Genomic DNA, 15,728 nt, shown 5'->3' on the forward strand with positions numbered 1-15,728 from the left:
ATGGAAAAAGTTTAAGCGTAACTTTTTAGAATGATACAATAGATCTACGAATATTTATACATCTGATTACTTTATTTGAAAAATGTCTGTAGGCATCTATAGTTCGAAAGGCACAAGGATAAAAACTATAAAATATATACTCGTTATTTTAAGCTGGAGATTCGAATTTTGAACTTGTACATTCTCGATAAATTCAATTTCAGGAAACAGATTTTGTTGCAGGATAAGTAACATATGTTTTGTAGGTATCTTATATTCAGTTTTGAGAAAACATAAATTTTACACAAGGCAATTGAATTTACCACTTACTAAGTTGTCTCCTTCCTTTGCAATGACAGTTAGTTCCGTAGACTGAAAAATGAGGCAAACTTTAATTTCTGGGAGGTTTCCTAAACGTATGTCTGGTATGTCTAGTTTAAGAGTCCCAAGCTCTTGCACGAATGGTCCGAAGGTATAGACTGGATCATTTTCTGTTGAAGTATAAATAGCAACAGTAGCTTTTCTGTCATGTGCTCTTGTAGGATAAAATGTAGTTTCAAAATCATTTTTTCCAATAGTCACAGTGTCACCTTTGCGCACCAGAACTGTGAAAATATTGCGGCACATGGCACGATTATCATTAAACTCTAAAAGTGCTTTGGTGTGTTTATCAAAATCAAATGGTACGTGGCATGATATACCATATGTCAGAGGAGATACACGTTCTTGAATCAATCCGGGTGTATTTCCAAAAATAACTGCTCCCTTAACAACTGACAAAACAGCCTCGTCAGGGCATATTACGGTCATTTCGGAAAACTCTTTTTTAACTTTATTACGAAGAATTGCAGAATCAGAGTATCCTCCTATCATCAAAATCGTTTTCATTTTACTAAACATGGTTTCTGTAGTAGTTCATGAACATGATTTATAATAGCATTCGTCGATTCATCAAAGAATGATATTAAGATTTCTTTAGGAATTCTCAACTTATCTCTATGTCTCGAAACCCTATTCTCAGTTGTAAAGGTTTTAGATAGGACCATTTCATATGTTTCAAATAAACTACGTGGAATCATAAAGAATGTTTCACTACGTTCACTCCTTTCACCTATTGTTCTTTTCTTCTGTTCAAAGTGTCTTTGTATATCAAGAATTTCACTTCCGTATTCGTGTTCGAATGTTTTCCAGACATTTGTTCCAAACATGTCCTTAATGAACTTCATAAAAGCCTGGTCTACAATTGTTCCTCCCCATGGTCCACCAGTAGGTGCATGGAGCTCTTTCAGTCTGCCATTCTGCATTATCTCGTAAGCTGTTACATCTACTGTACCACCTATAACATAAGACAACTGAGACAAATCATAAAATCAGTTAAAAAGTGTAATAATCAAGTCTTTGAAAATTAAAAAAAATACAAATGCAAGGCAGCTACTCTATAAAATGACACAAGAACAAAGCTTTATAGTACTAAATAAGTATTGATATACAGCTATGGAAGTACTATTCCTGCTTCTTTTCGAATAAAGCTTTATAGTATTAAATAAGTATTGATATACAGTTATGACAGTACGTACTAAATACGAATTTATATACAGTTATGAAAGTACTATTGCTGCTTCGTTCTGATACTTGTAAAAAGTGCATAATCCTTAAATCATAAAAAAGATACTGATTTCCAAATGTTCTAGTATCGAACATATAAAAAAAATCTAAGTTTTTTAATACGTTTATTATCTTAACCATAACCAGAACACATCCGCGACAGCACGAGTCCGTGAATGAATAAAGGTACCTTAGTTTTAGCCCAGCTTGATTCAAGTATTGTTTTTTATTTTTTTAACATCCATTAAACTTACTAAAAACTAAACTCAATTTTTGAACTTATCTCTCAAAATAAATAGTGGTACTAAGGTGGAATCAAACTGACTTTTTTTATTGTTTACTATAGTAGAACACAGATATTAAAAGGGTACTAGCTACAAGATATATAAAAAATCTAAAATATATTGGTTTTGTTTGGTTCAATAATTAATGAAAGTGAAATAGTGAAAAATAATTCGCCCTTAGCAGCCAGTTATATCTAAAATTATATGACCATCGGAATATTTGAGTCAAATCGATGATCATGAATTGGACAGCTAGTGAACCTTTAAAACAACTACTGGAAAAAGTCAAGGTTTTCCTGATAGAGGAAGGATTTACATGCAAAAGGCAACAGGACATTACCGGAAACTACACGTGTCATATACTATTGGTATTGGTATCGGTATGGGATTCGACCCGGAACTTGCTAATTATTGGTAATATTGAATGCGTTGAAAAAAGGGCTGTGAGTGGTTTAATTGTTAATTAAACAACACCATTGTTCTACGTTGTATATCAAATTAAATTCTTCACCTAGTCGTGGATTTTCTTATCCAAGGCATAGATAACCTTAGCCGTATTTGGCACAACTTTTTGGAATTTTTGTTCCTCAATGCTCTTCAACTTTGTACTTTGTACGCTATACATATTTTGATATGAGCGTCACTGTTGAGTCTTATGTAGACGAAACGCGCGTCTGGCGTACTAAATTATAATCCTGGTACCTTTGATAACTATTAAACATCATGCCGGCTAACAAATTGAACTTAGTTATTGCAATGATTTTGGATTCTTTTTGAAAATATATATTAATATATCTGTTAGAATTGCAATCGTTAATGTGATTGAACGGATATCTCTGCTAGTGGACTGTTAGACCACACATTTACATAAAGTACCAGACCGATATACATATATACCTAGTTCTTTGGTTATGACATGAATATACGGATAGTGTTAGATTAATAATTTTGAATTAAAACATATATCTCCCTCATGTAAAGCTCTAATTCTTTGTCAAGATTTGGCTATACTTAATGTATTTTTTTTGGTTTATTCAGCTCTTGAAGACTACATTGTTTTATTAGGCTTTACATTTGCAAATATTTTGGACTCGTGCATCACTGCAGATGTTTGAGTTGTCAGTAAACTTGGGATCGGTAATGTTATCACAACACTAAAATCACTTTTGAATTTACCATTTAATTAGTGACTTTCAATTTTGAATTTTCATCGCAGTTCAGTATTTTTGTGATTTTACTTTTCACTCTGAAATACTATATTATTTTTCCATCTTCAACCATTTTAAGATGAACTGAGGAAGAGAGGGATGCATATGAATATCAATAGTTTAAAATGTGCATGGTTATCTGAGATAGAATGTAATAGATTATGTTTGCCCTATATATATTAGAATAAAATTAATGTGTTATGATTGTCAATGAGACAAATATCCACCAGTGACCAAATGATGTTAACGACAGATTTCTGAATATGACTGCATGGACTTCAACAATGAGCAAAAACCCAAACCGCATAACATGCCATTTAAGGACCTTACATTACAAAATGTAAACAATGCAAACAAGAAATTCCACGGTCTTACTTATGTTCCAAAAAAAGGTGTATGGTCGCCAAACCTTTCCCTGGCATGGGAACAGTAGTGAAACAGCATAGAATATGAACAAACAATAAAAAAAATGCCAGTTAAAAAGGACTCAACAGTTCCATGCATAGTACAAACAAAATCTCATTTGTGTCGCTGAAATTTAAACTGTTTAAAGGCCTTAAAACATTGCCAAATCTGATAAAGGCCGTATTCAAATACGAAGTTGTGGTATGGCTGACAATGAGACAAATTTCCACCAGAAATCAAACGAATATAAAAAAGTAAGCGTTATGAGTTATAGGTCACAACGCACAACAAGATATAAATGGCCACGACATCACAAATGAATAACAATTTAAACGATAAAAAAATATAATATACTTAAACCATCCTTGCATGCACTGGGATAAAAAATGATCAAAAGTGAAATTGAGCTTAAACCATTTGTTGGAAATTTTTTCTTATGATGCGGAGAAAGCAAATTTCCAAAACCGTAAAACATCATATATTTGACAGTTAATAAAATTAAATTTGCATTATTCTATCATCAACATGTGTGCAACCAAATCTTTACTATTTGTGCGGATTGTTTTACTAGAAATAAAGGACTTGACTTTGATTAATTGTGATTTCTTGAACATAAGAATGTATTCTTTACATAGCCCATTCAAGATCAGTATGTGCCTCATACCCGGTTTAAAATTTTATTTGACTAAAGGAATAGCGCATTCATGAATATTTATCTTCATTAAATGTAAAGATATCTACTTATTTAAATAATAAAATAGAGAAAAATATTTGAAGGTTTTACTTGTGTTGACCTGTTTTAAAATACTTACCTCCGCAATCCAAAATCAGCAGGGACTCTCCTGTACCAAATGCAGCTATTGGACCAATGAGCTGTTGTTTTCTTTGATATGTTGATTCTCGGCAATATAGTGCTGCTGCTTCCGGTTCATACGCCAACGTTAGCTGTTTGACAGGAATTCCTGCCTTCATTAAAATATTATTACTTTTCAATTTAGTGTTTCATCAATAGATAATCAAACTATTATGTATGAACGATAAAATTCGAAGAAAGTTCGATTAAAATACTAGTATTAAGAAAAGACTAACCTACATTTCATTATTATAAATAAGGTTACTGTAAACTATTTACACCATTAACATACTTCTGTACATTTGCAATATATTTGCACATTGAAAATCAAAATAAACTAATTGAAGGCAGCAGGGAAAATAAATTATGTATATAAAAATATATTATAGCTTAGACTGATTTTTTAAGAGTAAGAAATCTATACTGTGCATTTTAACGATTTCTCTGTGATGGCCATTGGGTCAGATTTGTCTTAATAATTAACTTATTAATTATCTAACACTTGTTCACGTGTGAAGAACCACATGAGTGAATTCCATCCGACTAACTGGTCAATGATCTTGCGGGGTCAGCGCGAGTTATGTGCCATTTTTTGCCCTTCATTTTATCATTAGCTACCGTCTTGATAACTTGTCATTCTTGTATATTGCGTGAAATTTAAATCAATTTATGTGAAACTTAAATGTATCTGTGTGAAATTCAAGTTTTCGGGAGTGATTTCTTTCAGAAATTAGAAGTAAAGGCGAACCATATTTTTGTGTATTTTAATAATTATATTGACTTTTATGGTTATTTAGGGACAAACGTTCAGTTGCATTTGGCCATTCTTTCATTCGTAGATCATATTTTTTTGTCAAATGTGTCCATTCATGAAAGAGGTATTATAGCAAAACTTTTTGGTTTTGGTGGCGGCACTGTACGTCATGGTCTAATATGTATGCATCAACCATACATATACATTTTAGCTATAATGATATGAAAACCGATGTTGTATTTATACAAGTTATGGGTAATGATACTAAGCATGACAGTGTTGACTGGACGCAGTTAGCACGATATATCACTTCATTTGCTGAGTTCATTATTGATTGTTATAATGTAAAACATATTATTATCGGTCAATTTCTTGTACTTTTTTTGCAGCAAATAGGCCAAATGATTACAATGAACTTGTTATTGAAGTCAATGCACATCTAGAATATAGGCCCACTTCTTTTGTTCGCATCATAGAGGCCTGTGGTCGGATTCTGAATCCTTAATATTGTATGACGGTATGCATTGAAATGCAAAAGCCACTTTAAAATTTGCCAATAGTATCAGATCCGCCGGAATGAACTATATAAGATGTGGTTTATTAAAATGTGTATATGCATATGTAACTACTTTCTTGATATTTACGCTATAAAAATAGTTATTTTTTAAATATGTTGCCACCCAACATGAACATAGCGGACATTTTTTAGATTTTTCTGAAGGCATCCTGTCTCTAATTTCACATGTTTCATTAGAATCAGTTCTGATACCATAAATGGTTAAAGCTGTGAAGGAAACATTTTGTTTGTGCTTGACTGGCACTAAAATCCTTTGATATAACTTAAAAATTCCCCTATCCGACATTTCGATTGACTTTTAAGTTTTTCTATAATGTTTTTTTCACTTGTAGCTGATGAACTTTTGTTAACTAACCCTCCTGGTTATATACTCAAGATATAAGAGACAAGGGGGTTATGATTCTTTTCGAAACTCGTCATCAAAACATGCAGACTTAATAAAAAGCGACTGTTCGTCATTAACGTTTTGAAAGTTAAAGGATAATTACATTTATAGTTTACCTAACATTTTGTTTCTATTATATACATGTTATAGATGTTATTGAACAGACATATCATTTACGGGATTGGTAATCGTAAATTATTATGTAATCAAACTTATAACTGTTTAAAAATTACTACTCAGTATCATCATTTAACTGCTCCTCAAATACGTTCCGTGTAAAAAATATTTGACTTGACAAATGGTACTACCTCTACGGCTGCCAATCTCATAAACTGTTTTGCTTTATCCGTCCATATAGCCGGCACTGTTAATACCCATGATATATAGTGTGAAGGTATTGACGGTATTCTCAGCTCCAGGGTCTCAAGGAAATTGTTCTTCAAAAACCTAATGGACTCTGCAAACACTTTCATTGCTGACATTTGAAATCCTTTCACATCTTTGATCTCAAATCGTCTTGAAATTCGGGTTGACTGCAAAAGAAACAGTTGTGTTTTAACACTAATTTTAATGCAAGAAAGCTATATGTAGGATAGTTGTTTTGTAGAACATTTTGGGTTGGACAAAATTTGAATTTGGTTGATATCGCACAATTTATAAAACAGTTCCTATTAAATGAAGTTTGCTTGTGATGATGATTGACATATTTGTTCGTATAGTTATGTTACATGGAAGGGTCCAGCTAATCATTTCCAGAAAATTTAAGAGAACAAAGGTGATGTTTGTGTGTAACATACATATAGTACCAATAACATGTTTTCTGATAGACATGAGTGAATAGATAAACCGTTTTTCTATGCCTTTCAAAACGAATGTACATTTTAAACATACAAAATCCACACTGTTACGTGCATGGTCTCTCGGGACTTACAGCCAAACACATCCGATATCAACGCAATGACTATTACTAATTCAATCGAATACCTATTAACCTGAGATATACATATAACTTGGGATGTCAACGAGTACTCGAGTACACGCTAATTGCTCGATGATACCAATTATCGATTACCAAAATAATACTCAACTGATCAGTTTTCTGTTAGAATACTGTTGCTTTCTCAAACTTAAAAATGAATATTTTTATTTAGAGCGCCTTCCATGAAATGAAATATTGATCAAAATTAATAAAAATTATAAAACGATTCGAAAGTTTGTGTTTAAACCCGTCATTTAAAAGACCCCAAAACAAAAGGTAGGATATATGAAAAAGATCAATTTTTCAAAGCTTACACTTTATAAGTTGATCTTAATCATTCTCCAATCTCTGATTCTACTATATTTTTATCAGCAGGACTGTTAGCTACATCTTCGTAACAAAGTTGAGAAATCGCATGATCCAAGAAAAATTTTACAAGATCATATTGTTATATGACATTTTTAATTACTAGCAATGCCATCAGTAAGTTCTAATCATCGCCCCTTTCTTGATCATTAAAATGTTTTTTACGGTCCCAAATACTGTTGTTTTTTCTATAGATACCAATTTATTATATGATATAATTATTGCCCGTTTCCATAATTACTATAATGAGCCATTAAGTATGGTATAAAAAAATGTGAACTGTTATCCTAGGTAATATTTTTTACGGTTTTGCGTTCTTAAGACAACGACCCACCATAGATTAAATGGGTATAATTTTGTGTTTCCATTTTGTAAATGATAACTGAACGAGTACGTATACTCGAGTATCGCTCGGTAAATCAAACGAGTACTGGATTAGTAAATCTTCATCGAGTTGAAATCCTTACAAATGACGCTTGCGTACGTTCCTTCCTACTACGTTGCTTATCCGTAACACTTGGTTTTAATCATTGATTCTTTATTGCAGTTTTGAGAGATCTATACTTAGCAAAATACATACGTGGTCATCACAAAACAAACTCATTTTGAATTTACTGAAATACTTCCAATCATCGGCTTTATTATCTTCCGCGTATTCCAACAATTCTGCGTAAGTACTTTCAGCTTCGTACCCAAAACTATGAAACTTTTCATTTTTGTCAAACAGGATACAAGTAGGCACTTTAGGAGTAATCAACCCATCGCCGGATTTCCATCCATTGTTTGCTTCAATATCAAGTTTATTGTCTTGGAATTTTTTTCGGAAAGAGAATGCCCATCCCGAATATGTTGTTCCAAAATCAATTGCCACAACTATAACATTGCTATCCGCTGTGCAAGTTGGCTCGTTGGTAATATCTATACTCGATGACACATCAATATCGTCAACTTGAGAATTATTTGATATTCTATTTCCTTTTGTTGTAATTGATGTTTCAGCAATTGTATTCGTATCATCACTAACTTCAACTTCTTTGTCGGCCTTAATACCTTCACTTGGTAAACTATTTGATATTATGTTTTCTTTTGTTGTCATTGATGTATAGACTTCTTGGAAATTATTAGATGTTCCATTTGCTTTTGTCGCCAATGATGTACCAGAAATAGTATTCGTATTCTGACCAATTTCGTCTAACTTTTCTAAATCTTCTGAACTTGATAGTCTGTCTGTATGGTGTTGGTGAGTTGTGCTGTTGACTTCGGTGCTTTGTTCTGTAATCAAAGTCTTTATTGAATATGCACCATACATGTACTCAACAACATCTTCAGACTCGTCCAGACTTATTATATCGTCGGCATTTGAATTTTCTATCGATACAGTGTTGTATTCGATAAAACTATTGGTTCCGGTTGACATGTCCGGCCCCGGATTTCTGTTATTTGGAATAAAGTCAGGTTTGTGATGTTATATTTTCACGATTCAAATAGTATGTCTTTGTGGTGCCTATATAACGTCTTTTTCGTTTTAATTTCTGAAAAAAAAAATTTTAACAGTGATAATCTCATAACATTGATGGGAAGGGTGCTAGATGACCGTCAGTGTGACTTTGAAAATAAACAGATATATGCTCTTGGAGGCAGTGATTTTAGAATTATTACTTGGAATTAAAATGATTAACATAAAGTAGCAAGTTTGGCGTATAACTTGATTCATACAACAACTATCCTAAAAATGCAAGACTTTGTAATAAGTTTGTCTGTTTTTGACTGGCGTTGAACTGATTGATACATTCAATTGTCCACTTATTCTATGTCTGGTATTTCAACAGACAGAGTATTGGAACATATATATTCAGACTGATTTAAACAGATAATGGGAAACAACAAACATGGCCACCTTATTGCATTTGCAATGTGTAACCGGTTACAACTTATTCAAATTATAATAAATGCGGCGTAAACATCAACCAGATTGATTGTTTGTGTTTAAAACCATTTTCAGAACTATTGTGTTTTTTCGTGGTATTTGTATGGCAGGACGGAACCATCGATATTAGGTATGTCAACTGACAACCCTAATAAATTAAGATTGGAGTCGAGCACATCTGCTACGTTCGGGATTCGAACTCACAACATCAGTATGGACAGTTTGGATCTTCTTTCACAATATATAGACTACTGAGCTACCGAGGTCCTATGTCAATGATACACCAACCCGATAAGATAACACAAACTGACACGAAGAGTTCAACATACGACCTTTAATCATATTAATCATATCTACAGAGTCTATCGAGTTCTAAAGACCTCGTGACAATTATCTATTGTTCATCAAAAGGATCTATTACAGGGTCTTTTCAATTCAGCTTTCTCCGTTTGAGACAGGTGTACGAACATGTGGCATACGATTTTGTTTAAGATATAACATCTCATTGGTTTTTTTTTATTATATCGACAGAAAGATAGATCATGCAAAATGTATAAGCATGAAGAGGTAGTAGTTACCAAATGTTCTGACAATGACAAAAAGGAATTAGTCAAGTAAATGACACGAATAAGCTTCAAGCAAAACTAGTTTCTTTTACTTATGCAATAACTACCATTTCAAACTGTATTATCTAATGAAGCAATATAATATATCAAAACGCATGCAGGGTTAATTAATTTTCGAATACCAGTTATAATCAAATTCTCGTGAAGTGATAGACAAATTCAATGATATTTATCGTGTTAATCATGTAGTTAACTTTTAGTTTCAGATGTGTTTAATTATGGAAGATTCTGTTCGTACACATAAAACAGATGTAAGCTAAAGATTTTGTTGATGTACAATGTAAGTCAACATGGTCAATATATCTTGTCCGTGTGTTCCGTTTTGATGTTTGTCTTTATTTGCACGTTTATTATTTTATTGAGAAGTCATTTGTTGATTTTGATATAGTTTTACGTATTGTCAAAATTTTTGATAATCCTTGTTCTCTCTTTTATGTCTTCTAAGAATACTTCCGCGAAAATTAGGATTAAAATACAACATGTAGATAAAATCGGCACTTACCTTTATGCATTTATAATATTCAGAGGCGTATAATACATACTAAGTACAAAATACCATACATTTGTTATATCGAATTTACAGATAACAGTGTGACATAATATTATATTATCTGTTCAGACTCTTATAATATATGTAAACTACTTCTAATTTTTAATAAGGTCAACTTTAATCTCCTTACATGATAATTTTAAAACAGTATTTGAGGACATCAACAAATATAGTTGACGTCGGAAAAATCGACGACGCTCAAACTCTCGGGAATACGTTAAAGAGATATGTATGAAATAACTGGACTTCACATTCCCCGCTGAGGGAAGGAAAAACATTTCATATTAAAAACGTGGAGATCTAGCATCGCTGGAAGTTTATCTTTCAGACAATGTATATGTCGTGTGTTGTATTAGTCCTGTGTATACGACAAATTATCAAATTTAAGATGATATATATTTTTTTTGTTAATGTGGGGTTATAACAGGACTTATGTGTATACGACAATAGTTATCAAAAGTACCAGGATTATAAATTTTATACGCCAGACGCGCGTTTCGTCTACACAAGACTCATCAGTGACGCTCAGATCAGAATAGTTAAAAAGCCAAACAAATACAAAGTTGAAGAGCATTGAGGACCCAAAATTCCCAAAAGTTGTGCCCAAACGTTATCAAATGTAAGATGATATTTTATGTTTTTGTTATTGTCGGTTTATGACTCCTGTGTATACGACAAACGTTATCAAATTTAAGATGATATTTTAATTTTTGTTATTGTGGGTTTATAACAGGACTCCTGTGCATACGACAAACGTTATCAAATGTAAGATGATATTTATTTATTTTGTTATTGTGGGTTTATATCCGTAAAATGCAGATTTTTGCCTTTTTTTTAAAAAACGATCTGGGTTTTTTTTATGTTTTTTGTTGATTTCTTTTTTTTTTTATATATATATTAAATGACAATCTATAGGTTTTTCAAACAATTTCTAAACATGAGACAGTAGCAGACCTATTTTTTTATTTATTTTTTTAATGTTCTTGTATCTATTGCTGGCATTTCATATCTTAGTACGTCGTTCAACATAAACATTTGTCCTATGTCTTTTTTTGTGTATTCATTCCGTGATTGTCTTAATTTATTCTTACCATTTGGTGTGAGTACGTGATTAGATATATTAAACAAATAGTTACATAACAATTTCTTTTTTATATTACATGATTTAGTGATGTGTACATAATTTAAGACAAAACGTGAACAAGTGATTGAAATATACATAATTTCATACGGTTGAACGTAGTGAATTAGAATGAAATTATTTTCTCTTGTCTGTTCATGATGTATATAGGTGTCGTACCTATCGTGTGGCCAGCTTCCCGCCGAATCGGGGGTTTCGGTCGTTCAGCACGACAGGGCTAAAGAGATCGGTCGTCTCTTCAACACTTGGTAAATTAATTGTTGGTTATGGCCGAAAATGAGGATGTTCATGACCGTGAGGTTTCGCTTAGTGATGTGATGCAAGCTGTAAAAACTCAAGGTGAATTTAACGCCAGTTTAAGGAAAGACATTTCCGATTTATAACCAGAAGTTAACGGGGCTCCTGTTTCTGTTGTTTCCCAAGTTAAAAAGTTAAAAACTGAATCCAAGTACCATTGGAAATACGAGGGGAATAACTTCTTAACACCGAATTTTTCGAAGATCTCACACCATCCATTTGGGAAGTTGATAACTCAATAGTTGATTACGCACGAGATAATATCAAAGAAGTTATTGATAAGATCAAAAGGCGAAATAAACTTACTAAAATTGCCGATAGCAGCGAAGGGGGATGGGAGACTGTTCGACAGTATAAAACTAACCCAGTAGCAAGTGACTCTGACGATGAGAGCAAAATAAATAAAGCAGAAAACAAGGCGTTGCGTAAACGCAATTCAAAAGGAGAAAAGGCTGCTGCTAAGCCTAACTTTATTTATAAATCGAGTGCTCCTTCTCAATTTAATGCTACTTTTCCAGCAAAAAATCAGCCCTTTCGTGACCCCCAGTCATGGTACAACGGACAAGCATTGTACCATGGTCAAGCCAGTCAAGCCAGCACGAGGCGAGGAAATCAACAACGCCAAGGAGATTGTTATGGATGTGGATCGTTCCAGCATTGGAGAAACCAATGTCCTTTTAACTCAAGACCTGGCACCATGTCGATACCAAAATAAGACAGATTTTACAAAAGATGAGTATAGTTTGAGTATAGTTTGTATTGTTTACCTGATAATACTACGTCAGTTGTTTCGAATATTGAATACAATAATCTCACTACTGATTAGTACGAGTATGAACAAGGTCAGGCTAATATTATTGTTAAGGACAGGCTAAAAAATCACTATTTATTTTGAAAAGGTATAGCATCTTATGAATTTATTTTGGACACCATTTGAACGGTTACAAAATTCCGTTTTATAGTACTCTATCGTCTATATGTTTTACAAAACAACCGATCGGCAATCAATTAAAGCGAGTTTGTAACTGAAGCTATTCACGATCTATTGATTATGGGTTTGATTGAAGAATGTGACATTTAACCACGTATTGTAAATCCACTTACAGTTTCTGCGTCTAACAGTAAAAAGAAACGTCTCCTTTTAGATCTCAGACATGTTATTAAACATCTTTGGAAAACTAGTGTAAAATTTGAAGATATTCGTAAAGCTATGCAATTCATCACAACTTATTCTTTCTGTTTCCAGTTTTATATTGCTTCAGCATATCACCATATAAATATTTTTAAACCCCATACAGAATTTTTGGGTTTCGCTTGGAAGTAGGAAGTCTCTGTGAAATGGTAAAAAAATTTAGTCCTTCCTTTTTGGCTATCTTCAGCTTGTTATATATTTACCAAGATCACCAGGCCACTTATACAGAAATGGAAGGTTAAGGTAAACAAGTTTTAATATACTTAGATGATGGTGTAGGTACTAATAAAAATGAAGATATTTGTAAAACCGTCTCTGAACAAGTTAAACAAGATTTGATTATAAGTGGTTTTGTTCCCAAAAATTAAAAATCTATCTTTGAAGAATTTGGTATTTTTGTGTTATTCAATTGACACTTACCAGAGTATTGTAAAAATACCGGATGACAGAATTCAAAAGATTTAAAATACTATAGAAGACATTGAAAATTACACCTTAAAATACCGAAAAGTTCACGCTAGATTGGTTTCCTTTTTGATGGGAAAAGTATTAATGTCATATGTAATTGACAATGTTGAATACATCATGTCTAAACATTTAAGTATTGATATTTTAGAGAAAACTTAATGGAAAAGTTGTATTGCGTCCTCAAAAGTAAGTTTAATACAAATTAATTTCTGGGAAGAAAATTTAGAGAGAGTAAATGTAAAATCATTTACTTCCGATTTTTCATGTCAGTCCGTAGTTTTCAGCGACGCTAGTAATACAGGATATGGTGGTTACATTGTAGAAACGCCTTTTAATATAGCTCATGGTATGTGGTCCGAATGTGAGTCTACTAAAAGTTCTACGTGGAAAGATCTCAATGCCGACTAGCATATTCGTTTATCTATGGTAGATATTTTAAAAGATAAACGAACCAAATGGTTTAGTGACAACCAGAACGTATTGAGTATTGTTGATAAAAGTAGTATGAAACCTTAATTACAGGGTATTGCTCTTTATTGAAAATTGTTTGACACATAATATATCCATCGATGCAGAATGGGTACCTAGAACTTTTAATGAGAAAACGGATTTCATTAGAAGTATTATTGATTCTGACGATTGGGGTGCTGGTAAACAATTGTTTAAGTATTTACATTTCCTGTGGAGACCCCACGAGATACATGTAGACAGGTTTGCTAATGATGACTATCATAGTTAACGGTATTTTATTCCCGTTATTGGACGGTGAACCCGATTGGTATTGATGCATTCCCTGTGAACTGGAATTGTGTGAACGGTTGGTTTGTACCTCCCGTCTGTTTAGTATCGAAAGTATTTCGTCGCATTAGGCAATTTATGGCACATGGAACAATTGTTATGCCTTTATGAAAATCGGCAAGCTATTGACCGATAGTATGGCCCACTGGTGAAGAGATGTATTGACCTACCCACTAACAATGAATACTATACCCCGGTAAAGGAAATAAATCAGTATTTGGGAATATCGATTTACCTTTTAGGGTGCTGGCCTTGAAAATGGTTTTTGAACATATCAGCTACTAACATGTTTAAGCTTTTAAGTTTGTGGTGGTTTATTTCAGCTATACAGAGGTGGTGGTATAAAATTCATACTTTCTAGATAGTCTGGTTTTTTTTAATTCACGAAAGATGAAGTGTTGAATTGGAAAGGTATAAACTGCCATCCACAAAGGGGTAGATCTTTAACATGTTTAATAAATCTGAAATTAATGTTTTTGTTTGCTGCTTAACACAATTATTTCGATTGTACATATATCTCAAACGAATTAGGATATGCAATACTTAATTTTGTTTTTCATTCGTTAGATACTACTTTTCGTGGATTTCGTGAGTACTGATCAATCACGAAAATAAATGTTAAAAAAACTAGTTTTCTGTTTGACTTTATGCAGACTTCGGCAAAACCAGGAAATTGAAAATACTTATATCCATGAACATGTAAGTTTTCCTGAATTCACGAAAAACTTGTACCCACAGTATCTAATGCTTTCTCATATTTCTGCATTGAAAATAGCAGATTGGTTTTGTAAGTGACCACTTATACAGACTATTAACAATACAAACGTAATAATTTATCATCAACATTGCGTGCTCGTTTGTTGTAAAAATATGGTACACGATTAATCTGCAGAATTTTGTGTTCGCTTGGTATACTTTTTACTGGATTTGTTTAGAGGAAAAGTTCTGTGTATTTAGTATCCCAAAAAAGGGGTTGACAAAACAACACTTTACCAGATATATAACCGGTAACATTAGTGTCCGATAAAGTTCGATCAGCAACAGAAAAGAAGGATTAAACAAAAGATATTTTGTTAAAGATGAATCCGATCTTGTATATACTTAATACTTGGTAAGACACACTGTGATATAGTTTGCTTGTTCAAATCAGGCATTCATTGGTATATGAAAATATAGGCGAGTGACTGTTTTTTACGAAGTCAAACTTATTTACTTTTTGTAATCATGTTTAAATGCAAACATGACTTTGTGACTAAATCGTAGGCAACACTGAAAAAAAACCTTGTTTACAAACACTTGGTTGTCTAAAGTGGGATGTAAACGAACTAAATATA

At 32.7% G+C, this 15,728-nt stretch overlaps 1 protein-coding gene across 1 annotated transcript; it reads right to left on the bottom strand.

The window, feature by feature from the left end:
• Positions 1 to 53: 53 nt before the first annotated feature.
• Positions 54 to 10,523, bottom strand: LOC143076324 (heat shock 70 kDa protein 12B-like). Its single transcript, XM_076252044.1, has 5 exons — positions 10,451 to 10,523; positions 7,976 to 8,927; positions 6,359 to 6,583; positions 4,294 to 4,447; positions 54 to 1,315 (listed from the first exon to the last, which is right to left on the bottom strand). The coding sequence occupies exons 2-5, from the start codon at positions 8,810 to 8,812 to the stop codon at positions 864 to 866; spliced, it is 1,668 nt and encodes a 555-aa protein (XP_076108159.1). The 5' UTR covers positions 8,813 to 8,927; positions 10,451 to 10,523; the 3' UTR covers positions 54 to 863.
• Between the last annotated feature and the right edge of the window lie 5,205 nt (positions 10,524 to 15,728).

Source organism: Mytilus galloprovincialis, chromosome 5 (genome assembly GCF_965363235.1).
Source record: "Mytilus galloprovincialis chromosome 5, xbMytGall1.hap1.1, whole genome shotgun sequence".
In the NCBI taxonomy this organism is placed as follows: Eukaryota; Metazoa; Mollusca; class Bivalvia; order Mytilida; family Mytilidae; genus Mytilus; species Mytilus galloprovincialis.

Excerpts from the sequence above, each read along its gene's own strand:
- LOC143076324 (XM_076252044.1), bottom strand. The coding sequence starts at position 8,812 with ATGTCAACCGGAACCAATAGTTTTATCGAATACAACACTGTATCGATA. Across the intron at positions 4,448-6,358 it reads TGAGATTGGCAGCCGTAGAG|GCAGGAATTCCTGTCAAACA; the intron begins GTAGTACCATTT and ends ATTTTAATGAAG. Across the intron at positions 1,316-4,293 it reads GCTGATTTTGGATTGCGGAG|GTGGTACAGTAGATGTAACA; the intron begins GTAAGTATTTTA and ends CTTATGTTATAG.